The 27,222-nt window shown below is 39.1% G+C and overlaps 1 protein-coding gene across 2 annotated transcripts in view; it reads right to left on the bottom strand.

The window, feature by feature from the left end:
• The window catches only part of LOC140314699 (endothelin-converting enzyme-like 1), a 94,174-nt gene that overhangs the window by 30,114 nt on the left and 36,838 nt on the right, over window positions 1-27,222 (bottom strand). For both annotated transcript variants that reach the window (XM_072393043.1, XM_072393044.1), the window contains exons 7-9: window positions 5,507-5,729; window positions 1,918-2,016; window positions 1,382-1,456 (exon numbers count right to left, since the gene is read on the bottom strand). In XM_072393043.1, the coding sequence (XP_072249144.1) occupies window positions 1,382-1,456; window positions 1,918-2,016; window positions 5,507-5,729 (397 nt within the window). The remainder of the gene's footprint in view (window positions 1-1,381; window positions 1,457-1,917; window positions 2,017-5,506; window positions 5,730-27,222) is intronic.

The following is a 27,222-nucleotide window of genomic DNA, read 5'->3' as shown; positions in this document are numbered from 1 at the left end:
GAGCAAAAGCTAGATTGTGGATATTTATTTCACTTCTGCAGTGATAGTAACACAGAGTGGGTCTGCTTAACACAGTCTATATCACCGCAAAGAGTTGCAACCTGGACTGTTGTTAAATGCACCCCATACAGTGGGTCGGATCAGGGATGAGTCTCTGTTTAAATATCTCAGGATCTTGTAATGGTAAGTTAGAGCAAGAGATGCACAAATAGATATGGGCTTTGTCAGCAGTAATGAAAAGTACAAAACTTTTCTGTTGTTGTAAAATGGGAACTGAACCAGAAAGCAAAGCTTTCAATTTATTGGTCCATCTTCGTTCCAGCCGTCACACCTATGGTCACAGAACTCGGGTAGTAACCAAAAGAATGAAGTTGGAGATAAAAGCAGCTGAAATGGGTTTCCTTCAAAGGGTACCTGGGATTAACTTTAGAGATAGGGTGAGGACATCAATCATCCAAAGGGAGCTCTGAGTAGAACCACTGCTCCTTTGCATCAAAAGTAGTCAGCTGGGGTTGTTCAGGTATCTGATTAGGATGCCTCCTAGTGGCCTCCCCTTGGAGTTTTTTTTTGGGGCACGTTCAACTGGTAGGGGACCCCTGTGCAGACTCTGAACATGCTGGAGGGATTATATGTCCCTTTTGGCCTGGGAATGCCTCAGGATCCCTCAGGAGCAGCTGGAAAGTTTTGCTCTTCTGGTGGCCTTGTCCTTTGTAGCTTCCTAAAGCTTCTTGCTTTACCTTGCCCATCAAGAGAACTTCTGATTATCCAAACTGTGCACTCTGACTGTTGTCTACTGCTAGTAAGTCCTGTATGCTACAACTCATGATCACTCAGAAGTACTTCACTCAATTCTACCTAAAAAACAAACAAACAAAATATCCCTTTAGGTACATTATCTCAGTTACTTGAAGTGGGTCTCAGATTTGTCACGAGGAATGCTGCTTCTTTAAGTATTACCTTCATGAGATGTTAGACTTAGGTCTTGTTTTAAGATTTTATCTACACTTTTATTATCCATCCATCCATCCATCCATCCATCCATCCATCCATCCATCCATCCATCCATCCATCCATCCATCCATCCATCCATCCATCCATCCATCCATCCATCCATCCATCCATCCATCCATCCATCCATCCATCCATCCATCCATTCATCCATCCATTCATCCATCTATTTTCTATTCACTCACTTAATCCAACTGTATGGTCGTGGGGGGGCTGGAGCCTATTCCACCACATGAATCTCACCACAACATACAGTATACAACACCCTTGTTTATGCACCTGATTCCTACAAATATTTCTTTAGTTAAATGATCACTTCTGAGCCAGAGACAGAGCAAGATGCTAGGAATAATGATTGGAATGTATGACTCACCCAATATTCTTGATCAATGAGCTCAGGTTTAAGCAAGTAGTCCGGGTAGCCTGTCATCACCATCATGTGCTTTAGCTAAGAGGAGAGGAAAAAAATATATATAAAAGGGAAAGAAAAACAACCAGACCTGTTTAACCCTGTTCCACAGTCACTTGTAGTAGCTAATACCCACATATAAATACTTTGGTTTTGGACTCAGGCTCATCTGAGCATACACACACATGCATCAGCTAATAAGGCAAATGCAATGTAATAGGATTACAGGGAAGCTGTTTATATTCCACATAGAACTCAAAAAGGATTATAACTTTAGATTGTGAAAGTATTAGAAGGGATATCTTTCAGTGCAGACCCCTAAATCAGCACCACAGAGCAATCTGGACACCACAGAGCGATCTGGATTAGGTGATTCTCACTTCTCAATGTCAAGCCCCTTAATCTTCTATCTAACCAACAAATCAATCAAACTCAATAAAATTTTCAAATTCTAATGGGATGTGGCAGGAAGGCAGAAGCTTGTCAGTTAGGCTCCAAACCTTTGCTTTGGCAGCATCCTTGGTGGCTTCATCCATCCATTCCAGTTCTTGCAACCGGAGGTTCAGGGAATGCTTTACATCCTCTACAAGCTCCTGTACCTGAAGGCAGATCCCGTCACATAGGCCATTCAAACAAATATTAGGATTTGAAAACACAGTTCTTACTTTGTTAGGTAGATTATAGCAGTAATGATAAGCACACCGTGAACAACATGGAGTGGGTTAGTTAACTGTGGAGCTTCTACTGGTAGTGTTCCAGTGGTTGGCGACAATCTAGGTTACTACTGGATGAGATTTTTTGGATTCCCAGCATACTAAAAAATGCAACAGAGTGACTCAGCTGCAACTTTAGGTCTGGTCTAACTATGTTTTGAGATTCATATCTGCTGTCCAACCTTCTTTTAGCTGTTGTGGAATTATATATGTGTTTTTCAAAGTAGCAGCACTGCTCCTTCTAAGGCAGCTGGAGCAAGATGTAGACAATTGTGTGCATGCACAAATGCAGAAATGTGCATGTCTATTCTTTTCACCAGATTTGTAAAGCTGTTTCCACTCCCAATTTGAGCCATGAATATAAGCAGACACTCCACTAAATATTAATTTGCAAATCAAAACATTGTTTGCACCACAAGTAAATAGGCATCATAATGAAAGCAATAGCTAAAAACAAAATGTTTTGCTGAATATAAAACTGAGACTCTTGTCAGTGAAACAGAGGAAAAAAGACAGTTTTATATGGTGGTCTCAGTTCTGTAATCAGGAACAGAATAAAAACTGCTGAATCAAAAAAGAAACAAGTAATAAGCTCAGATCCAGAGATTAAAAAAGAAAAAAAGAAAAAAAGAAGAAATGGTTGGATTATAAACCAGCAGCCAAAGAAGGATACACCTGCAGAGGCCTCTGAGACAATCTGCTGCTGGAGACTCTTTAAGTCTCATTAAAGGTATTCCATGGCCATGATGCACAGCTGAAGTTATTCATTACACTCACAATTGTCATAAAAAATAAGAGTGTAATGTGAAAAATGACAAACTAATAAATCAGAAATACTCACTATCATGCAGATTAAATTCAGTGATACTGTTCACTTTTATTGTAAATTAAATGCTCACTTTTTCCATAGCGCTCACACGCTCAAGTAACAAGGGATAAAAAGGTGTGCATGTTCTGATCACACAGTTGTTCGTTATAAATATACATTTGTGATCAGAAAAGGACATACATGTGTTTTTTGTATTTATGTATTGTTTATGCAACTGTCCCCTGGACATGTGACTCTACAAATGAACAAGAAAGCTTGTCTTTCCTCCCCTCTGTCTCCTACCTTCCAGCTTCGGCTCCTAAGACTCATTACACATTCTTGTTTCTGCTGAGATAAGCAACATTAGTGAATCAGTAAAGGCTACACCCTTTATCACAAGCCTCAGGTCTGGTACCTCCCTCTTGTTTGATGATGTCCTGTGCAACATGTGCAGACAAGCTAGAATATTGCATACTAAACAATGTGAAATAGGCAAAATGGACAGGGACAGTGACAAAAACACAGTACCATTCTGGTCGACAGCGATACCTCTGATTTGATTTTTAAAGATTGTCAGGTGTTTAAGATATGACACCCACTGCTGTAAATCTGGTCATAAAAATCCCTGTTCTTGGTGTTAATCTGAAAAGCTCAACTAGTTTGAGGCATTTTTTAAAGTCAGACTTGGCATCTTATTAGAATCTTAAATGGGATGTAAGGATCTTGGTAACTTAGCTGTCTATTAAGGTATCATACATGAAAAGTAATTACTATACAGAGTTGTGTAGAACTCGATATCTGCTTTACAGCCATGAGCTTTGTAAGATTTTAAAGGTTTGCAAGAGAAGTAGAAAGATGGCTTGATGTAGGATGAAGTTTGTGGGGTGGAGAGTAAAAGTGTAAGAGGAAGGTGAAATGGAGATTAAGAGGGGCTTACAGAAAGTGCATGGGGTTATAGAGGTTGGAAATCCCATTGGAAACCATATCCCTATGACCTGGAAAGGACATGATCCTAAGAAAAGATTTCATGTGGAAGAGGATTCAGGGGAAAGTGAAGAGCACCAAAGGACGGAGGGTGGGAAATCAGTTGTGACCAACCTGGCAGAGAACAACATTGAAACAAAAAGCTTTGAATGAGAGGGCGGAACTAGATAGCTCTGATTGGTGTAGATAAGATTTCCAGACCCCAGATCAGGAAAATTAAACAACTGTTTCCAACATTTCTGGAGAATGTGGGAGATGTATTTGTGTTACATTAGTGAGACTATATGGCTGCACAGAGGCAGTCAAATCCATACATACACAAACTAACTACTTACAAAGGGAAGGGCCTAGGGATATATAAGCTCCCTAAATTAAAGAAAGCAGATTTGGTGACATACATTAGCTAAAGTGCGTGAACATTTGAACTTGTTCTTTCCAAGAACCTACCAGCACAACAGAAAACTTCCTGGGAGAAATTTCCTTAAAAGGGAATGTGAAAACCTAGTATCTAGCTGGACCAGTGTGTGTGTAACATTTACGGCAGCGAGACTCTTGCTCTGAGCTAAAATGAAGCTAATTTACTTAAAAGGCAGAAAAAAAAACTACATTGTACAAAAACATTTTGAGAGAGCTATGGCCAAATGAGCTCATGGTGGTGTGGTGTTTAGCACTGTTGCATCAAATCAGGAAGGTTCCAGATTTCAACCTTATCTTTGTGGAGTTTGTCAGTTCTCCTTGTGTCAGTGTGGGTTCTCCAGCTACCTACAGCAGTTCAAAAACATGCATGTTAGGTTAATTGATTACTATGAAATGGACTGTTTCATAGTAATTGACTGTGCTGCACGGTGACGTGGTTAGGAACATCACCTCACAGCAAGAGGGTTTCTGGTTCTCGGCTGGGGTCTTTCTGAGTGGAGTTTGCACATTTTCCCTGTGTATGCGTGGATTCTCTCCGGGTACTCCAGCTTCCTCACACTGCCCAAAAACATGTATGTTAGGTCAATTGGTGACTCTAAAATTGACCAAAGGAGTGTGTGTGAGTGTAGATGGTTTGTCTCATTTGTTTCTATGTGGCCTTGTGATGGACTGGCGATCTGTCCACGGTGTACACTGACTCTTGCCCAATGACAGCTGAGATAGGCTCCTGCGCCCTCGCAACCCTGAATTGGATTAAGCGGGTGTCGAAAATGGATGATGGATGGAAAGATTTATTGTTTGTTAATTAAATTCTACTTTCTAGCTCTCTTGGCCCTCTGTTTTTAAAAAACAAATCTTACTTGGGAATAGGCAGTTATGCACCACTTGGGTTAAGCTCTGCTGGAACTCTATTTGGACCAGTGCAAAACTCAATCATTTGGATGTTACATTATAAAACAAATGTTCAGTTTATTTCACATTTACTCTGCAGATTTCTCTCTGTCTAGTGCATTATTTGAAAATTGAGAAGGGAGGTAATTTCTTTTTTAAATGTTCTAAAACATAAGAAGAAAAAAAACAATTAATTCATACTTTGTTGAATTGCCCTTGTACTTCATTGCTGAAGTAGCCCTCCATCCATTCAAAAGTCCACATATATATTCAAACCTTGGCTTTGCTCTGGGAAGAGAAGTGTTGCTGGACAAACAGGGCCCCCAGGGCCATGCCAAAGTGTTTGTTGGCCTGTGTGAGGCAGAGTCTGCCCAGCTCCAGCTGCTGCTCAGTGCCATCAATCTCTCGTGAAAATTCATGGATGGTGCTACGGAAGGCGGTGGACAGGTGTTCACTTAGTGCTGCCACAATACGCCACAGCATGTAGTTATGGAGAACCCTAGAACAGAAGAAATAAAATGACATTACCTTATTTAATAATTTCTGAAAAATAAGTAAAATTACTTACTAAAAAAAAAACCCGCAGGAGTGAAAGTGGCAGAGCTGATACATATTCAAAACTTTGAAACATCTTTTAGTTTTGCCCTGGAGCACCTTTCTCTATTAGTTAACCAAAAACATCCTATTCGTTGTAGATAAAAAAAAAATGAGAAAGTCGGATGGCTGTAACATTAAGTGTAGATGATAATTTGATTTCTATGGTACCTGGTGATTTCACTTACAACTTTTGAAATGACAGAATATGGTCTGTATATACGTCGATATTCAGCATGACAAACCAATCCACATTTCTCCAAGCCACAAATTCGTATAATCTTCATGTTCTAGCATCTCAGACAGGAATTATATACCCTTGGTGAATGGAGATGGGGACCCAGCAAATAGTGGGGTGTGAGCCTTAAAGCAACACATGAGAAGTTTGTGAACCTTAAAACTATATATTTTTTATACTTATTTTAAAGTACAATGACCTTTGTTATGCATATTTCTGGGCCTGAAACTGCCCAGCAGCACACAGGCATTTGAGATACCACAGTTCACAACTTTAGCATCCAGTCCTGCACCGCACTATTTTTGCTTTACGGTCGATTGACATTTTTTTAACCTTTTGATGGCATCTTTGTTGCGTCTTCAGCATACAAACAGACAACGAATCCATGTCTACGGCTTTAAATGTACAAGGCTCACATGAAGATTTGTTTTTATAACGGTGGTGTTATATCCTACAACTGTAGGGAAAGCCATAGAACAAAAAAATTGCCAAACTCTAGTGTAACTTCAACACTGTCAGAAAAAAAGTCAATTTGGAAGTTGGTGGGTTGAAAGTAAGATAGATTGTAGGATCTTCATCCACAGACCAAGATTAGTGTCTATGAGGCTATTTCTGTAAGTTAAACTTTGCGCTCTGCATTGAGCTTCCAATAAGTTCGGTTTGAGACCACACTTTTGTAATCTTGTTACTTTTCAGCATGGTTTGTCTGAAATCACAATCCTGTGATTTGTTCCTGACAAAATATGAGTATGTGACGAGTTTGGAGTAATTTTGGTCAAGAAGCATTGAGAATATGTCTGCCTGGTTTGCAAAAATTTAAAATACTCACATTTCATTCTCCTGACTGATATGGCCCAATTTTAATTCAAGCGATCTATGTCTGCAAAAAAGGTTTTATCAGTTTTTCCTTTCCTTTTTATTGCACCCCCTCTTCACCAAGGATCATCAGATTCAGCTTTATACTTCTTGAGAAATCTTGCTGATAAACAGTCATATTTTGACTAATTCTACTAGTAGGACTAGGTCTTTCAATCTCTTACAATTCTACACAGCACTTACTTTGTATGGAGATGTGTTTGAGTGTTAAGGGGTGTTTAAATGGGAACAGAGGGTAGGAGAAAAGAGAGATAGAGTAGTAGAGAGGACACAGAGAGAGGGTGAGGAAAGCAATGTCAGGGAGAGGGGCCAGACTGGGCTGTATACTCTACTTCTCCCTGTTTTCAACCCTTAGGTGGGAAAAGAGGGGAGAAGAATAGTGAATAGAAGAATAAGAAGGGTCTATTGGTTTTTCATTTGCAGAATACCTTTGGAGTTGGTAATATCTGTGTAAATCATATATCAATGTCACACACTAACAGGCTTGTACATAAGATTTAATTATGTGTTTATGTATGTCACACAGGCTCTCAAGGTATAACACTCCTGTAAGTTTGAGTAGTCAGAGAGAAACCAATGACTAATGTGGAGTCAACAGGGTCCAACAGTAAAAGAACAGCTCCCTCCAATCCAGACGGACTCACTGGGGAGAGGCAGAAGAGCTGAAGAAAATGTCAAGCAGAAGGAAAGAAAATGGCTCATTCATTTATGTATTCAAGCTGTGTCTTCTCCCCCCACACGACGGAGTGCTGGTGTGTCCTCATGCCCCCAATGGGCATGCACATCTAATCTGCCCTGCAGGGACAAATGCCCCCTGCTCCTCCTGTGAGGCTCCATACAAACCTCAAGGCATGTTGTTGTTGTTGCCATGTTTTTTTTCTTTCAGAAAAAAAAAAGAAAATTTCCCTACGCAGGACAGATATTAAGTCAAAAGTGCCTTGGCAGCAGCACCTCGAGGTCCCAACAGTAATGCACAAGTGAAATGAATTAACTTGACAGGAACACAGAAAGTAAGGCAGGAAGGGGAAAATGTGTGTTTAAGTAAATGAATGGGCTAAGGTGGTAACAGCAAATCATGTGTTATTGGTAAGGTGACATTGCTTCATTAGTTGGGTTTGTTGCTGCATTGTTTGTTTGGGCAGTCACAGGTTTTAATTTATATTTCATATCTCTCTACCTTTTTTTATCTCTCTCTTTGTGTACCTGTTTTTCTATAGTTATAGGGTCCAAAAACAGGGAGCCTGATCAACTTGTGGGGTCTAATATGTTTTGAGGGGACCAAACTGGTGGACCCCACATATTTAAAGGGATTTTTGAGGGTCAGAACTTGATTTTATGGGTAGGGTTTGAATAAAGTTATGGTTAGGTCGAGGGATAGGGTTAGGATTATGTATTCAGTTGTGATGGTTAGGTTTTGGGTATGGGGATAGGGAATGCATTATGCCAATAGTGAATCACCACAAAGATAGAAAAACAAGTTTGTGTCTGTGAATATGTGTGTTTACAAATTTGTGTCCTAAAGTGAAGCTACATGTGTGAGAGTCATCTATATGATAATAAAACTACAGTATTTCCCTGTTGTATGTGAGGGGAGAGAATTGTAAAATGAAAGTAATTTTGCTGTGTGAGAGGGTATAATCCATAATGATCTGTGTGGTTACTGAAAACTAAAGTCACAATGGCATTTAATTTAGGTAGTGAGGTTTTGTTTAATAACTACATGGCTCAATGCTGTTATTATTCAAGGCTGTACTCATCAGAATAGAGGAAAACACACTGGTAATTTAAAACCAAACTCCAGAATCATATATGCTATTTGTTGCATAAGATTAGGTGTTTTGGGAATGATCATGTAACAGAGTTGTGAGACTGAATTAAACTAACATTTATCTGTTTAGAAGATGGCTGTCAAATTTAATCTTGTCATCTTGGCAATGCAGAGTAAAAGGAGGGAGCAAAAATCAATTTTCAGCCAGTAACTGGAAGAAGGGGATGCTAAAGCTAGCTTGCTAACCACAGCAGGGAACCTTATGATGCACGTGTTATGGCACTGTTAGTGTTTATGCTTATCAAATAGTGCCTTCAGTGAAGAAATATTATCAGTTTTTTTTAAACATTGAGGATTCATATTGTTTTCATACATAGAAATACATGGTGATATGTGAAAGTGAAATTGCACAGCCAAGTAACAGTTCTATAATGTGCCACACCATAATGGCAATAAGTTCCAGCTCCATTAAAATTGCATGTATTATACTGGGATTTTCCACTGAGCCCTTTTTATGTAAAATAAACATTTTTGAGAGCGGATTTATAAGCTGTGCTGCTTATGTTGACTCTCTTCATATTTACAGCACTTTTTTAAACATCTGTTATGATGAGTTATCATGTCAATGGAGAAGTTTAATTTTTTCTAGTTTTAGGAAAAAATATGCAGCTGATTGAGCTTTCTAAAACCATTCTAATGTCCAGAAAAAGACAGCAAATCACACAAGAGGAAACAACATGAATTCTAAATTATTCAGAAAGAGGAGGAGAATGTATAAAAAAATCTCTTCCCTCAATCATCATGCAGAATGGGAGACCACTAGTGAATAAAATGGATGAGTGCTTATGAGAACACAGTAGGAATATCAAAAGTGCAGTATTATGTGTTTCACCGAGACATGCATCCAACATCTCTCTGTCTGGTTTTCTGAAAAACAGGCAGAGATATTGGGAATAGTGGTAAAAGCAAAACTGGGGGTATTGTGGTGCTTGTTGGGTTTAATTGCTTACAGATGGCGCTATCCTGGGATGCCACTGTGAAGGAGAGAATATGTATTTGGGACATTGAACTGCTATCTGTCAATTTACATCATCTACAGAGAGAGTTCACCTCTGTTATTCCAATAAAGGTTTATATCTTACTCTGTGCAGCTGCCAAAACTAATGTTAATGTGGCCAGGTTACAAGGATATAAACTGCCCACCCCTCTGTTCAATACCTCCACCATTTAAACAGTTTCTCAGCTGCCCCTCCTTTGGGCGAGAGGCAGGTTACACCCTGTACAGGTCACCAGTCCCTCACAGGGACTGCCTCACCAGAGACAGTAAAAAGTTGGACGTACTCTGTGCCTCCCAGGGACCTCTTTGTGACCAGGTGCAGGTGTGTCCCTCAAAGGCAACTCCGTTTTTTATCTATATTTTATAACCAATACAGTCTCTATACATTTTCATTGTTATTGTACTTTAAATTTTTTTCATTTTTATTTCACTGTTTCTGGATCCACTGAAATGTAATTTTGTACTTTTGTAAACTATACAGTTGCCAATGCTGAATGACATTTAAAGCATCCCTCCCAGGGACCTCCTCCGAAACAGTAGCCGGAGTGTCACCCACTGGGACCTCCTTGGAGACAGGAACAGACAGCGGTGCCCTCCGCTCAGGAAAGACCCCAATGTAGGCAGCATAGGTTGAGGCCTGAAAGTAGGCAATGGAGGTACTTGAGCCTGACACCATGGAGTTTGGTATGCTGGAGACTGATGAACTGGAGACCGTTGCTCGGTGGGCTGTGGCACTGGAGTCCGAAGCTGAGCCACTGAAGACAGTGGCATTGGAGACTTGAACTCTTAAAGTCAGGGCACTGGAGACCGGATCGCTGAAGGTGGCTGAACTAGAGCAGGTGGGGGTGAACAATCAGGCCAAAATGAAGACTCCGATGATGACTTGGAGTGGAGCAGAGACTCTGTTGCAGACTCAGAATGACACGAAGATTCAGATGAGGGCCAGGCACTGGCAGATCAGCCGAAGTCTGTGGTCTAAATGGTGCAGGGGTGATGAGAGCTTCTTTCCGGAGTGTCTCTTCCTGGATGGCGGCTGGAGAAGAATGTCATGACCAACCCCCTCGGAAGCAGGCAGAGGGGTTTCTGATCAGACCTCCATGGTGGCAACTCCCAGCCGCACATCGTCAGGAGAGACAAGCAAAGATGTGACTAAAGAGACGAGCGGCAACATGACTGTGGAAGTAGGGAGAGACATGACTGTGGAGCCAGGCAGCGACTTGACTAACGAGGCTGGCAGAGGTGTGACTGTGGAGGCGGAAGGAGACAAGAGTGGCAGTGTGACTGGAGGACTGAGCACAGGGGAAAAACATGCCGGGCTTTACATTAAAGATTTTTGCCAGTGGTGGGTTTTGCTCTGCCTTAGCCTCCTCTTCCAGATCTGCCACATCTGGAAGGGAGAGGAGCCAAGGCCTTGAACACAACACATCCATGAGTTCAGCTACCACTCTCAGTCTAGCCCAAAGTCTCTCACCTACACAGTCGTAGAAGGCCTGTGTGGGACCACGTACTAGAACAAATAACACAAACAGCTAAACAAGAGAAAAACAGAAACCCAAGAACAGAACAAAACCAGACTCTAACTGAGACCATGACTTTTAACATGAACATGAAACAATCTGGAAGCACAGCAAGGATGTAACGGCGAGGATGTGACAATGACTATGAGAAGACAGGGAGCTTAAATATTGAGGAGTGGTGATTAGGGAATGGTAGCGGCTCACACAGGTGAAATGAGTGGAAATATTGAAGAGGACATGAAAACTGAGGTAACTGTGAGGGAGAGAATGTAACAGGAACTAACATAACTTAATCAAGACGAGACTAATGACAAGAACAAAACACAATAAAAACCCATGTCTTAATCTCAAACAAGAAAACAAAAGAATAAAACCAAGGAAATCCTAGACAAAACCAAAATAGTCTACAAAAAAAACACAAATCTTAACAGGAAGAAGTATTTAGCTCCTTCAACTGATATACCAGTGCAGCAATAAACATGAAAATAGATCCATTACTAATATAAAATACACATTCAAAGATTTAATTAAAAAAATTAAAGCACTTGATTTGGATTACCAATTGATATCGATGATGATATTCTATACCAAGTGGTTTGGCAATTCATTTTGAATTATTTAATTGGCTTGACTATAAAAGACGAAAGAAGTTATATTTATATATTTTATATATTATTTTTTGTTATATCTCACATTGTTGTACTTTATTGTAAAACATTATACCCTTAATTTCTTCGAGACCACACGAGAGATTGAGAGGCAAGCTAACCCTTTAGTGGAGCTGCTTACAGCTGGTGGACATTTCAGACCTATGACAAGAAACCCCAAGGTGATCTTGTAATATAATGGGTTTTGTGCTACAACTAATAAACCTATTATGTGTTTTAATGTAAAATCCTAATAGGAAAAGTAATTGGCAAATATTGTCAAACTAAATTAGTTGAGTAATACTACTATATCTTAAACTTAAGCAAACTTTAAAAGAATGTTTGATTGTGGTTTCATGCAATATAAAAACTGCAACTAGAACATCACCAAACTTTAATGAGCATTACATCATTTGGTGTTCAAAATGGACTCAAACACAAAACGTAACACATGATCAAATTGTTTTTGTCAGTGTAGACTTTGTGCAGTAATGGAGTCAGATCAGAGCTAAATGTAAGTACTGCCTGTGAGAGCTCTGCACAGATAAAGCAGTAAGTCTTAATCACCTTACGACTGAGTGAAGGCTCATTAGCTGAATGGATTTTAATGGGGCTTGTTACAGAGATGAAAAGATACAGTCCCCTTGCACTACATTAACACATTAACACATTAACTTCAGGTAATGACCCCTTAGATAATCGAGGAGGGTGGGCTGCCTCTATTCCAAACTTCACCCAAGTTACACTTTTATTTCAAACTGACCGTTAGGCGAAACATCTGGGGTTTTCTTATTTTGTAAGTTGAATTGTAAAATGAAAAAAAGAATAATGTGATCTACAGACAAGCTCTCAATCTGCGGCCCCAAACACAACACAGACAGAAAATGTACGCTTTTTCTTGTAAACTTTTGTACAAAGTACCTCACAGAAGCTTGGGTGCACGTACTGTATGTTCAGCTTAGGATGTCCTGCTGGGAATCAAACCTTGTCTCCTGAAAACCAAAGCATCATAAAATCCACTGCTGGTTCCTCCAAAAACATTTTACAGTGAGTGTATATTTTTAAAGTTGATGCGCTCAGCAGGAAGTGAATGCTTGACTGCTGCTGGTTTACATCTTTGGATTAGTCATGAACACTAAAATGGTGTGCTGAAACTCACCTAAGCAAGAACACAAATGGCAGACTGTGCTGTAAGGCTTTAAATTACACAGCTAGAACACACACTGGATTCCCACAGTCACAAACACACACTCTGACAAGTGATGGGGGAGCAGACGAAGGGAGAATGAGCACCACCAGTGATGGAGGAGTGTGTGGGAGACACGCTGGTGTTGTCATTATGCTTTCCCCTTCATTGGAGGCCTGCTCATCTGGCTAATGGAATTGGCTGCAGTCACCACAGTGCGTAGGGACCAGCCACACACACACACATACACATATTAGCGAGAGAACTAGATGGAGAAAGAGGAGGCATGGAGATGTGACTGCTTTTGTCAGCAAACTTGTATGCTGAACTTTATGTACATGAGAACATTGTGGCAATGAAGAGAGAAAAATTTAAGAAGACTTGGTCAGTGGGGGGCCTGTAAAAATAGAGTGATGGATTGTTGGCTTGATACAATGCAGAGGACACAAGGAAAAGAAAAGATGGATCTGAGTATGATGAGGAAAAGGGGATGAAAGAAGCAAATGAAAAGATGGGCATAAAGAATATGGAAGGAAGGAAGCAAGGAAGAAAGAAAAGTTGGGTGCTACAACAGACAGACAAATTATACATTCATTGAACCATCATGTCATCCTAAAATGACAACAAATAAGGTGCCTGCCTACCCCTTGTTTGGCAAATTCTATCCTCACACAGTACATCTTCACACTGTTCCTCTACTGCAATAAACTTTCCTCTTCAGGTCCTTAGTATTAATACATATATGAACCTGTGCTGCCTGTATGTGTGATATGTTCAAACGTACTCTTAGAGTTATTGCTAGTGCCAGCATATACAGAAGAGACAAAATACAGGTCTCTCTGTCCAATAGATGCCTCTGCTACAACTCCTGACTCCTACTTCGTGGATCAAGACAGTTGCACTCTGTGCATGTGTCAGAGCTCATATTTAGTTTGACTTAAAAGTGGAATGTTTGTTTTACATTTCTTTTCTTTCTTTTTTTAACTATTTGATATTTTGGAAAATATCTACTTTATATTGAAAAATCTAATGAAATAGTAAAAGTCTAAGTCTAATAAAAAAGTCTAAGTTGTAAATTCAATCAATTCTGATTTGAGTGTGTTATTGTGTTTGACCTAAATTACCACTGTCAAACATAAGGACTGGGTTTGGTTGCAGGTAGCCTGTTATTTACCATCATGTCATTGTATTTTTCTTCTATTCTGGTTGAGAAAAGTCTGTTATCTCTGCAGCTTTTGGATGGATTGCTAAAACATTTGGGGTATCCATGGGATGAATCTTGGAGACTGGCTTCATGCTTGAGTTCCTCAGAAACTCAAAATTTGCATATATTCAATGAAATGTAAAAATATTTACAGTATTGGATGGATCGGTATAATATATTTCTTAAATAGGTAATCATGGTTGACAGATTATTAAACTTAAATTTTTATATGTGGTGCCTTCGCAGGTAAAAATTCACAATCTCCAGCAATTCAAAGTAAACACAAGAAACACTTGCTACAAAAGAAGAAGGACCAGACTCAGTGAATAATCCCTACAATCCCTACATAGACCAGTGAGCAGTGCTGACCAACATGTCATTGGGGTCATCAGGTGGGGACGTCCTTTCATCAGTGTTTCATCTAGTTGGGCCGATGACAACTCCAGGAGGCTAGACAGTGATCACTGGCATCCCAGACTCACTCCCCTAATGCCAGCCATCACTGCTCCTCACACCACAACAACCATTTTTTTTCCTACAACAACAAGCTACCCCAGCCTCTCACCAACTGCACACCAGTCATAGTGGGGTGGGGATACGAACCCTGGTTAGGTAGGGGGTAATGAAAATATAGCGGGTGCCAGAGGCGGAGGCAGGACAAGATACACCAGCAGATTCAGCAGACAAACTTACCTAAACAGTTCTACAATCACTAAAAATGCCAAAACAAGCCCACACAGGCCAACTCACCTAAAATGACTGCCTGGTTTCAAAAGGCTCACATGGGCCACACCCTCCACTTAAATATATCCTTAATTTCTGTCTTACTTCTTCCAAGAGTCTGTTTACCCTAAGTGCTACCCCTGCTGGGCCCCCAGCTACTATTGCTTCTTCTAATCCAAATCCACAGACCGGACTTTACTGCCTCATCTGACACCTCCTTCACTATTTTCCTCACACTCTGTCCACTTACACCCAACTTCTTCAACAATGAGACAATAGACTTTGCAACAAATCCTCTACATCCTACTTCCACTGGACATATCCTAACTTTCCATTCTCACTGCTCTGCTTCTGCCCCCAACTCCACATACCTAAGTTTTTTCCTTTCATATGCTTCTGCCACTAATTCCTCCCAAGGAACAGTCAGCTCTATGAAATAGACTATCATTCTACTCCTAGACCACAAGACTGTATCAGGCCTTAGATTTGTAGAGGCTATTTCCTGGGGAACAACAAGCTTTCCTCCTAAATCTACCTGCATCTCCTAATCACAAGCAAATGAGACAACTATGCCACCTTATTCGCTTGTGTATGTAAATGTACCTGTATGAAATAATAAGGGCAGAGGATTATGGGTAATCTTCAGAGCAACAAGAACTTACAACAGAGGTAAGTCTGAGAATGTCTAAGAATGTCTGTGCAAAATAATGATGTTAAATTATTGTAAAGCACTTAAACCTAGAGTTGGCTTTATTTTGTTGCATTTGTTGTGTATTACATTAACTCGGCCATGTTTTTGTTAAATTCCTTTTCTTGTTTTTCTTTTTACCTTTTATTATGAATAGTGAATTATTTCATTAGGTAGCTAACTGAAATGTTCTAACGCCTTTCAAGATGGATAATGTGCTCTTTGTCCACAACAGAAGACCAATCTGCTATATTTCCCTTTGTCATAAATCTAGGTGTAGTTGAGAATAAAACGGCCATTACCATGAACCTCACCAGCTCCAAGAGTCTCTTTGGGCAGACGACATACACCAGAGGTCACACTTGTAACATGCTGACAACTTAATAAGTGTCAGCTTATTTTACGGACCAGACTAACTCCAACCTCAAAACACACCTATATTTACCCGTTAGAAAAGGAAGCAAGTCTAGTCTGCGAATCATTGTTACAGCCTGGCTGTAGTGATGCACTCATCTGTTGTTGTTTTCATTGCAGCCGGGAAAAATCTATGTGCATTACCACCAGCCTGTGGTGTTAATAACGTTATACCACCAGCTGCTGGTTAAAACTGAACAGCTCCATATTGATACATAGGTCATTTAAACGTTTATTTTTCTTATAGTTCAATGACTCTTCGTTGCCCATCATGAGTGGATGTTTGGTTGTATTACAGCACGATTTGTCAGCAAAATTACAGTGATGAAAACCCCAGTAAATATTCTGGTTGTATAAAGACAGGTTCGTACTAACATTACAGTTTTTATTTTATTCAAACTTTAATAATGAAATATGTAAGCATGGATTAAAGCGTAGTGTAGGATCCTCTAAACAGCTCAAGTTATATCTGAGTGGAGTCCTGGAATGGCAAAAATGTTTTCATTGCACAATTTTTGCCTCTTTATTGTGGTTTTTAATAATATTTTTCCAGTTTAACCTCTCAATATATAACACATATGCCTTATAAACCGGATGATCCATATTACACAGGCAGATTTGGAGTGGGATTTAACTATCCCTCAAATTAACGATAATAAACTTAAACTAAAACTTTTTGGAGCAAATGTTTAAAATAAAATTACTTTTGGTACTAATTTAATTTCAAAATGCATCCTTTAATGTTACTCCAAAGTTTTATATCTACCAAACATCTAATCCTTATCCACAATGCAGACTAAAAGCAGCACTGGAAAAAACGTGTATGTTTTTTCCATCAAATGCAAAACATTGCAGTTACATAGATTTTAAAGGAACAATGCAAAACAGCTGATATAGGTTTGTCAAATATTGAATCCTACAATAATGAGTTTCAATAAAAATCTAACAAAATGGACAAAAAGTTTTATTTCAAAGCCATGTTTCTGATCCTGGATTACAGTTGTTTAGATTAACTACAGCAATCCATCTCTGTTCTTTGTTTTTCAGAATTCTGTAAAAAGAAAAATACAACTTCCGAATCCATGAGTACATTCAATTGTACATCATCGCTTTTCCATTTTAGATATTTTTTTGTGTTTTTCAGCTAATCAAATAGTGGAGCATAATCATGCATGTCACATGCCTAATGTGTATTCCTTCCATTATGAACTTCCTCATAGAGCTGGAGATCAGCTAGTGGTATACGATAGAGAATGAGAAAAACTGTTGAAGACAGTTAAAGAAGAAAAGTGACAAAGGCAGAAATTGATGGAGCAACGCATGAGGTGCTCATGAGAGAAGAGAGAGCAGAAAGGTGTTGAGGGACTGAAACAGAACTGCAGGAAAGAGATGTTATCAGACAAAGTTGGGAAAGATGCAGTGAGAGTGGAGAAAGACAGATGGGAAATACTGAGGGAGTCTAGGATTGGAGGGGAATTAGTTCAGCAAAGGGGGAATGAGACAGAGAAAAACACTGGGTCAGAAGGTTTGAAACAGAGTTATGGGGAGTTCAAGTCTTATGGTTTGTCTTTGTCACAAGGCCAGTGGTGTGACAGTTTTGATGCTTATCTGTACTGTTTGTTTGTTACCTTCCCCTCCCCCTTGCACTCTGGATCTGTCCACCTTACACTCTACACCTGCCCTGCTGCTACAATCAAGCCACCTGGTTCCCATCAGCTCATCACCCAGTTTGCATTTAGTTCCCATCCTACCTTCAGTCTCTCCCGGATCGTCACTCTGTTCATACGGTTTGTCTGAAGTGGACTTCTAGCAAAACTTAGCCTTTTTGAACCTCTTAGGTTGCATATGCATATACAATAGGTTAGCAACCTATTGCTAGTCGGTTCAGAAATTTAACCTGTTTTCTTTGTTCAGTTCCCTGCCCTGCTTGTCTGCCTGTGTGCGCGCCTGCCAGCTCGCCTGCCAGCTCGCCTGCCAGCTCGCCTGCCAGCTCGCCTGCCAGCTCGCCTGCCAGCTCGCCTGCCAGCTCACCTGCCAGCTCACCTGCCAGCCCAGCCATCTTCTCCAACCCTTCACCTCCTTGGACCATCGCCCCATCTTCCTACACCTCCCTTGTCTTAAATAAACGTGTTCTTTGGTCAGTCGGTGTCTTAATTTGGGTTCCTTGCAAAGGCGTGACAATCTTCTTGGCCCTGAGAATGCTAGTGCACACCAAAATTGACATCACAACAGCTGGAACACCAGGGGCCTCATGTACAAAGACTTGTGTGGGTTTCCTACTGAAACATGGCGTACGCCAACCCAGTCTCACAGCAAAATGTGTAATTGGTTGGTCCACAATGGAAAATGTAGTATTGTCACAAATTGGCCCCCAAAATTGTGACAAGACTACGTTTTATTTGGCCTATTCATTTATATTACCTTGCAACCATGTCATGTGACTATCAGGTTTCCCTCAGCGAAAAAAAGAAAATGGCCGACTGTCAGCCTATTTTCCGTGAAAAACATAACATTTTAAGAAAGCATCAGCATTTGTATGGATTTTGAGGACATTTTGAGCGAGAACTATGCATAATATTTTCATAATCTTCGTTCAGGGAAAAGAATAGAATAGAATAGAAAAATACTTTATTCATCCCCCAGTGGGGGAAATTCAAATTAGTCGTGTAGCTCAAAAAATTATAAATATTTACAATGATTTCATACTAGACAACAACAACAATACTAATAATAATCAATGACGAATAAATAAATCTGAGAAACCACATTTCTACAATAACAGAATATCAAACATAAACAAACATCTTAACTTTTTTTAAATGTCACTCATATAGATGAAGTGTAATTACTAATTCGGCTGCACTAGATATTTTATATATTCAGTAGATACATGTTTTTAAAACCCCACTAAACCCTTCTTTGTAAATGTAAAGCTTATAGTTAGGGATAGCTCAGGTAATCCTGAAACATCCCATAGTTAAGCTGCTATAGGCTTAGACTGCTGGGGGACCTCATCTGTCACACCGTTCCTCACTTTGCTCTCTTTTTCCCCCTGTTTAATTTCTCAATTGATTTTATGTACATGTGACATTATTGTGGTTATTAACTTGTGTTTCCCTGTTCCAACAGGTATCCTTTGAATGGCGTTATGGTGTTTTTCCCCCCTCTTTTCCCTCTTTCCTGTCTTCTCAAACCCCAGCTGGTCGAGGCGGATGGCCACCCTTCCTGAGTCTGGTTCTGCCAGAGGTTTCTTCATGTTAAAAGGGAGTCGTTCCTTTCCACAGTCGCCACAGGCACGCTCAGGATGGGAGATTGGACTGAAGACAAGTTTCGGTGCAATCTGTTGGTTTCCTTAGCTAGGATATTATTTTTTGAATTGGCGCTATATGACTTAATTGGATTATGATTACAATGAATTGAATTCCAATTGGCTTGAATTGGACTATATTACTTAAGTGCCTTGAGATGACAATTGTTGTAATCTGGCGCTATATAAATAAAATTGAATTGAATTGAATTGAATTCTTTGCAAACTTGAAAGAACTACAAATATGGCGCTAATTTGTATAAGATACATTGCACGGTGCAAGGAAATTGTAGTTTCTTTTAAAAAATGGCACATTTCTTAAATTCTATAGTGGTAAATACTAAATTGATAGTAGAAGGAGATATTTAAAGGGGCAGAAAACACATTTATGTGATCAGATTTTAAATATGCAGTTGTGAAATTGGTGAAAACTATCTTTTTTACCGTATTTGATAGCGCCCCCACTTGTTGGCCATGCCCATATAGGTTTAGGCCTTCCAAATTGCACTGAGTTCAAGGTTCAGAGATCAATATTTCAAGGCAGGACTAATTTATAATCTGATAAAATACGGTAAAATCTTCACACCTGGTGAGTAACATACTCATACTCAGTGAGTATGTTACTCTGCATAAATATTGAGTAACATACTCACCAGGTGAAGTTCTTTTCAAAAATGTCTTTCATTTTGTCCTACAACAAAGATTAATTTTCACCTCTGTTTGGTATCAGCCTCTTTCAGGTGTAGTTTCTAAGACCATTTGATTATCCAGCCTGGATGAAATCAAGTCTTTAGATTTTTTTTTCATTTTTTGTCAGAAAGAACATTCAAGATATAGATGATTTTCCTAATCATGTTCATAATTTTGGATTTAGGCTAGTGTATACTTTATTTTACCCATAGGTGGGTGACAATGGGCCCCTGGGCATGGGCATGTCAACATCCCATACCCCCACGGCAGGGCACTCACCTGCCCTATTTTGCCGCCTAACACTAAAACATATGCAGCACACAGTCAAGTCATATATATATATATATATTTTTTTTTTAAAACAAAAAGTACGGGGAATGTCGGCACAGGTGACGTAGAGATTGTAGCGTCCATAGCAACCACCTTGACAACGGTAGTAAACGTTTTATTATTACGTTTTTATAAGGAGATACTAAAATCTTTGGCGAAACCAATAAACGAAAGATCGTCTACATTCCCTGAACGAAGATTATGAAAATATTATGCATAGTGATATATATATATATATATATATTTATTTTTTTTTTACATATAGCCACACTATATTTGCGTGGCACGCGCAGCAGTGGCTGAGGCACGGCAACTCAACTAGCACAATGCAAAGGAATTTAGGCTAATGTGAAGGAACAACAATTTTGTGTGTAGTTACATATGACACAACAAAATTTCTGTTGTGTACTTATATGCTTTACTCTCTGCATTTTACATTTTTTAGAACTTGTATTCACAAAAAGCAAAACATAAATTTTTGATCATAGATAATAACATAAGTATATCTATCAACATTTGTCATAAGAAAACTCAGCAACAAGCAATTATTTATTTATTTTATTAATGGCTGAACAACAAACTGTTACACTACATCTCATCTGTGTGTGTGTGTGTGTGTGTGTGTGTGTATAAGCAAGACAGACAAGATGCAACTAAGTCTTGGTGTTCCTCTTTGCTACCCACTCCAGAGGCCAGGTCTTCCCATTGTAATAAAAGATGAAGATTGTTTTACATTAGCAATGAATGAAATTCTGAACATGCTAAGGGAGAAGAACGATTTTCAGTCAGTATCTTTACATGGATTAAGTTGCCTGTAATTGACATGATTATAAAGTTTGATTGAACAGTACTAGAAGAGTGCTTTAAATAATTTAATTTTGTTATCATACATCTTTAAATTTACTCATTTGGCATTATTTCTGTCCTGGCCAGACAAAAAGTCTAACAAAAAGCAGACCTTCTTGCTCTCCTGCCAAGAGGACCACAAAAAAAATTTAGAGACCATTCTCTTCAGGTTTAGTTTTCATCTGGATTACTTAAACTATGTTAAATGTACTTATTGTATTTGCATGGGCCATTTAAGGCCATTTAAAGATCCAGAGTATAATTTTGACACAACTTACCAGACTGTACGATGTGCAATTAGCAAGTTAGAAAAATTTGTATTCAAGCCTAAAATAAGGGATTAATAAGAAATTTGAAAGGTAACTTCAACTCATTCATTAATCAATTTTCCATGTTGTATTATGTGTGTTTTGTTGTGTTAACATGTGATAAGATAATGTGTTTTAGTTCTGTTCTTTATGCATATTTATTTAAAACTTAAAGACACTCATCTGGATTGGAAAAGTATTTAAACATTTTCAACATTAAGAAATCAATAATCAATACTATATCAGTTTATCTAAAGGAGTGTCTTGTTTATTTTGTACATTGAACATAGATAGCTTGGATAGCTTGATTCTTAGTTTATATACAAGCATAACTGTCCACATAATTCAATATTGTCTATTTTCTGTTTTGCACTGTAATAATTGTTGCTAGCCTTGCTCTGCACATTACTAATGTATCTCTCAGACTCCTCTGAACAAACACATGTTTTAAAACAAGAGAATGAAGAAATAGATGCATTTTTCATTGCAAGTTCTAACACTAGTATTAAACTTTGAACAAAGGTCTTAAAATTCCCTGTCATCTCATTGGCTGAAATCAGAGACCCTTTCAAAGAGCGAGCGCAAGTTTTGTTAAACTTTTTTGTTTGATTGAACTATTTCTGTGAGTAAGTGAATTGAACTTAAATTCACTTCACAAGAGTGGGCTTATTTTACAGACCAGACTAACTCCAACCTCAAAACACACCTATATTTTAAATTTATTTCATGGAATGTGCATGGAGCTGGGTCCTGGGAGAAGAGATCAAAAATCTTCAATAGACTGAAGGATCTACAGGCAGATAATGTTTTATTATAGGGGATTCATTTACCAAAGACTGCAGCTGATGTTCTCACTACAGTACAGTTTCCTCATGTGTACTCAGCCTGCTATAACTCCAGACAAAGAGGTGTAGCCATTCTAATAAGTAGAAAAGTAAATTTCATGGTAAACAAAACAGTTATAGATCCAGAAGGTAGATTTATAATAATAAACTCATGTATCATGTATTTATGCATTGTAATATATATGGTCCAAATTTTGAGGACCTCTCATTTTTTTCACTCCTTTTTCACGTCACTCTCTGATCACTTAGGACAACTCAGGATCCCTCAGAATCATAGGAGGGGACTTTAACATGGTATTTGACTCAGGAGTGGACAGGCACAGTACTACAGGAAGTCAGCAGAACTGGCAGTCCACAAATACTGAGACAATACATGAATGATTTTGGGCTTTGTGATGCTTCGCGCTCCCACCACCCCACTCTCAGAGAATACACTTTCTTCTCACCAGTACACCACTAATATTCAAGAACAGATAATTTCTTAGTTAGCAGCTCTTTGATGAGTGATATTTCAGACACCAAAGTCAACCCCATCCCTGTCAGTGATCACACACCAGTCTCTATCACACTGATGAATAACAGAGTTACACCACCAGCTAGAAATTGGAGATTTAATACATTGTTACTAAAAGACCCTGACTTTATTAATTATTTCAAAATGGAATGGTCTATATATCTAGAAAATAATGACCTGCCTGGAATATCAGCTTGTGTTCTCTGGGAAATAGGAAACGCAGTTATGAGAGGCAAAATAATCTCTTTTTCATTATCCCCAAACATGAACTCTGTTAACATTATCCTTCTACAGAAACCAGGAAAAGACCTCGTAGTTCCATCCAACTACCATCCAATATCAGAAATAAATGTAGATCTCAAAATAATTTGTAAAACCCTCACCAAAAGAATAGAAAAAATAACTCCCCTTATAATGCATCCAGTGCCAGGTTTTATAAAGGGTAGACACCCATTCAGTAACACATGCAGGCTAATTAATCTCATATATTATTCCACCATCAACAACTTGGAAACCACAATCGTCTCTCTAGATGCAGAAAAAAGCATTTGATCGAGTTAACTGGAAATTTTTATTTACGGCATTAGACAAATTTGGGTTTGGGTCATACTTCATCAACTGGATAAGGATATTGTATAGCTCCCCAAATACATGTGTCAATTATAAAATTTCTCTAAGCTTCAGTCTGCAGAGAGGTACAAGAGAAGGTTGCCCACTTTCTCCCTCACTTTTTGCTATTTTCATCAAACCTTTAGCAGCTGCTATTAGACAAGATAGAAATATCAAAGGCATCCAACACAAAATCATTGAGCATAAGATAAGTCTTTATGCTGATGATATATTACTTTTCCTTCAGAACTCACAGACATCTCTCACTCACATGATCTCCCTCATAAATAAATTCTCAGCACTTTCTGACTACTCTATCAACTGGTCTAAGACCACAGTTCTGCCCATTAACTGTAGTTTCCAGAATATACCTGCGATCACTTTACAGTCAGGAAATATTAGATATTTAGGCATAAACATTTCCTCCAGGCTAAATTTTGTTAAACCTTTAAAGACAGTAGAGGATGATCTTACTCACTGGAAGTCCTTACCCATATCACTTATGGGGAGAGTTTCAACCCTTAAAATGATGATACTACCAAAAGTTAACTACTTGTTTTCAGTGATATCAATAAAACCATCCGCTAATTGGTTTAAATCACTAGATTCATGTATCTCTAAATTTCTGTGGAAAAACAGACCAACATGTATTAATTTAAAAACTCTACAGAAGATCATAGGACAGTGGATTAGATTTACCTAATTTTCAATGCTATTTCTTAGCCAATAGGTTACAATATATATCAAAATGGTTTAAACGTAGCCCACAAGACGAACCATGGATAAATATAGAACAAACACTGTGTGATAATCTGAGAATCTCTGACTTGCCACTTATTAGTCCACATGTAAAACATCACAAATGTTTCAAAAGCATTAACATCAGCCCCTCTCGGACAGCCTGGTGTGAATTTCTTAAAACTACAAAGTCTTCACTTCTCCCGTGTAAGCTTACACCCATCTGGAACAACCCTGACATCCTGCAAAACAAAAAAATGCTAAACTTTATTCTATGGAAGAACAAAGGAATAAAACATCTGGATAATATAATCTAAAATGGAAATTTTATTTAATTTGATGCATTCATATCACAACATGGGATAGGCAGCAATACATTTCTAGAATATCAACAATTTAAGTCTATAATTACTAAGAAATATATCCTCCACCAACCAGACTTACATCTCCCCATTAGGGAAGCAGAATTTGTAAGCATCTGCACCCCAAAACTGCTATCAAAAATTTATAAATTATTGTCTAAGATAGATGACTTAATTTCTCTACCATCCTTAAAATGGGAGGCAGATCTATCCTTCACTTCTAATTCTAATTCTAATTCTAACTTCTGGCCACAAATATGTTTGAACACCTTCAGAAATCCTAATTTGCAGCTCATACAATACAAAATTCTTCACAGAACACATTATACAGGACAAAGGATGTTCAGGATGGGTCTGACACTCCAACATCTGCTCACATTGCACAGATAACACACCTGAAGATTATGCACACGCTTTGTGGTTTTGTGCGCCTGTCCAGAAGTTCTGGCTTGAAGTCCGTGAGGACCTATCAACATGGCTTAAGTGTAGTATTCCTGCATGCCCCACACTGTGCATACTGGGTGACTTAGAAGACATCAACATGGAAATTAACTTAGCACACTTGGTCCTCACAGTGATATGTATCGTAAAAAAAACTATTCTCATGAACTGGAAAGCAAATAACAATCTGTGCATTAACCACTTTAGAAATTTTCTTTTAGATTATATTTGCATGGAAACAATGTCTCCTCTCCCCGCTGCTCACGACTTCACCCACCTGTGGGCGCATCTTGACTCACAGGGCACTTGGTCAGGGGAACTGGGACATGCGCTGGCCCACTATGTTTGGCTGTCTGGGGCACCTGGCCTGGGGCACCTGGCCTCTGCAGGGGGGTTTGGGGGTGCTCGGACTCACAGGGCTCGGGTCCAGCGCACGGCCCATGTCTGGGTGGCAGGGACCTGGCGGGGCCGGTGGGCTGTCACCCCTGGTTCCCGGGGGGCCTCTGCCCTATGCTTGTGGGGGCTCTGTCTGGGAGCTTCCTCTGTAGTCTCTGAAGTGTCTTGAAGACATCATTTTAGTGAAGGCATTAGAAAAAAAAAATTCATGTACACTAATAAGAATATGTTGAGACCCTTTAACATATATCTTAGTTTTTAAGAATCAGGTAAAATTATAGGTGGTGGTAAACCACTATAAAAAAACAAACTTGTTTTGGACATTTGCTGTCTCTCAACCATTTGGCAAAAAGACCATTTTTATTGTGTCAGATTGGATACCACCAAAGTGCTCCAAACCTGTGGTCAATGCTTCTGAAGATTGGATTAGACCTGAAACATAGGCTACGTTCACACTGCAGTTGCAAGTGACCTGAATCCGATTTTTTCGCTCATATGTGATCCATATCTGATTTGCTTTTGCCAGAGTGAACAGCACAAGTCACATTGAATCTGACAGTTTTCAATCAAAATCAGGCCACTTTTAAATGTGGTACTGAATCAGATACATATCTGATTTTTTTTTAATGTGACCGCAATCTGAACAGTCAGGTCACATTAAATGTGACTTTGACATCATTCTAACCTCACCTCTGCCTGAAGCCTCGTAGCACCTCCTGGAGCACCTCCATACATGAGGACCTGGTGCACAGCTTTGCAGAAGACTTTGCGATGCCAAACAGGTTGGCCAAGGTGTGGTAACCCGCCCCCCTTGCTACCTAATATAGCCCCACTCCCAGGTCGCTTTCTCAAGGAGATGGATCTCCTGAACGACGTGTCTCCTCTTGAATGTCTCGGGGAGAGGCGCTGACAAATGTGATAAAAGTTATTCTTCGACATTCTAAAGTTCTGGAAGAATTCCTGCTCTGTGTAACCAGCCACATCCTGATCCCACCACTCCTGGCTCCGACGCCGCATCCAAATACTTCTCTGTGTGGATGTTGCGGTTATTGCTCCGCATAGAACCATCATTAACGTCTGAATTTTCTTCCTCCTCTTCCTCCTTCGTGATGTCACCCGCTCACAGATTTGCTGACTGCCACCACACATTATTTTTAGCATTGCAGTACTGCAGTACTGGTAGCCCTGGCCATGGTTGCTTCCGTAAACACCATTGTGGCGTGGTCTATGGGTGTGATGTCATCAATGATCAACTGATCAACAGCAATCCATAGACAGGTCACATTTAAAGATGTAATGTGAACAGCCAAACAAAAAATCAGATTTGAGCAGTAAATCGGAATTTTTTCATTAAGACCTGCAGTGTGAACGTAGCCATAGTGACAAGACACTATTGATTGCAGTTGTGGGAGTGTAGGCTCTAGTTTGTCAGGGCTCAATCCATAATAGGACAAAAGCTGCTTTTTAGAATAGAATAGAAAAATACTTTATTCTTACCCGAGTGGGGAAAATTCAAATTAGTCGAGTAGCTCAAAAAAATTATAAATATTTACAATGATTTCATACTAGACAACAACAACAACAATAATGATGATAATAATTATCAATGAGGAAATAAATAAAATAAATTTGAGAAGAACATGTCAGCAGTCACTATTAAAAAGCCTTATGGCTGTGGGGACAAAGGACCTCCT

This window comes from Leuresthes tenuis, unplaced genomic scaffold (genome assembly GCF_036924035.1).
Source record: "Leuresthes tenuis unplaced genomic scaffold, fLeuTen1.0.hap1 SCAF_9, whole genome shotgun sequence".
Classification (NCBI taxonomy): Eukaryota; Metazoa; Chordata; class Actinopteri; order Atheriniformes; family Atherinopsidae; genus Leuresthes; species Leuresthes tenuis.
Note: the sequence above shows the minus strand (reverse complement) of the source record. Positions and strands in the feature narration are given on the sequence as shown.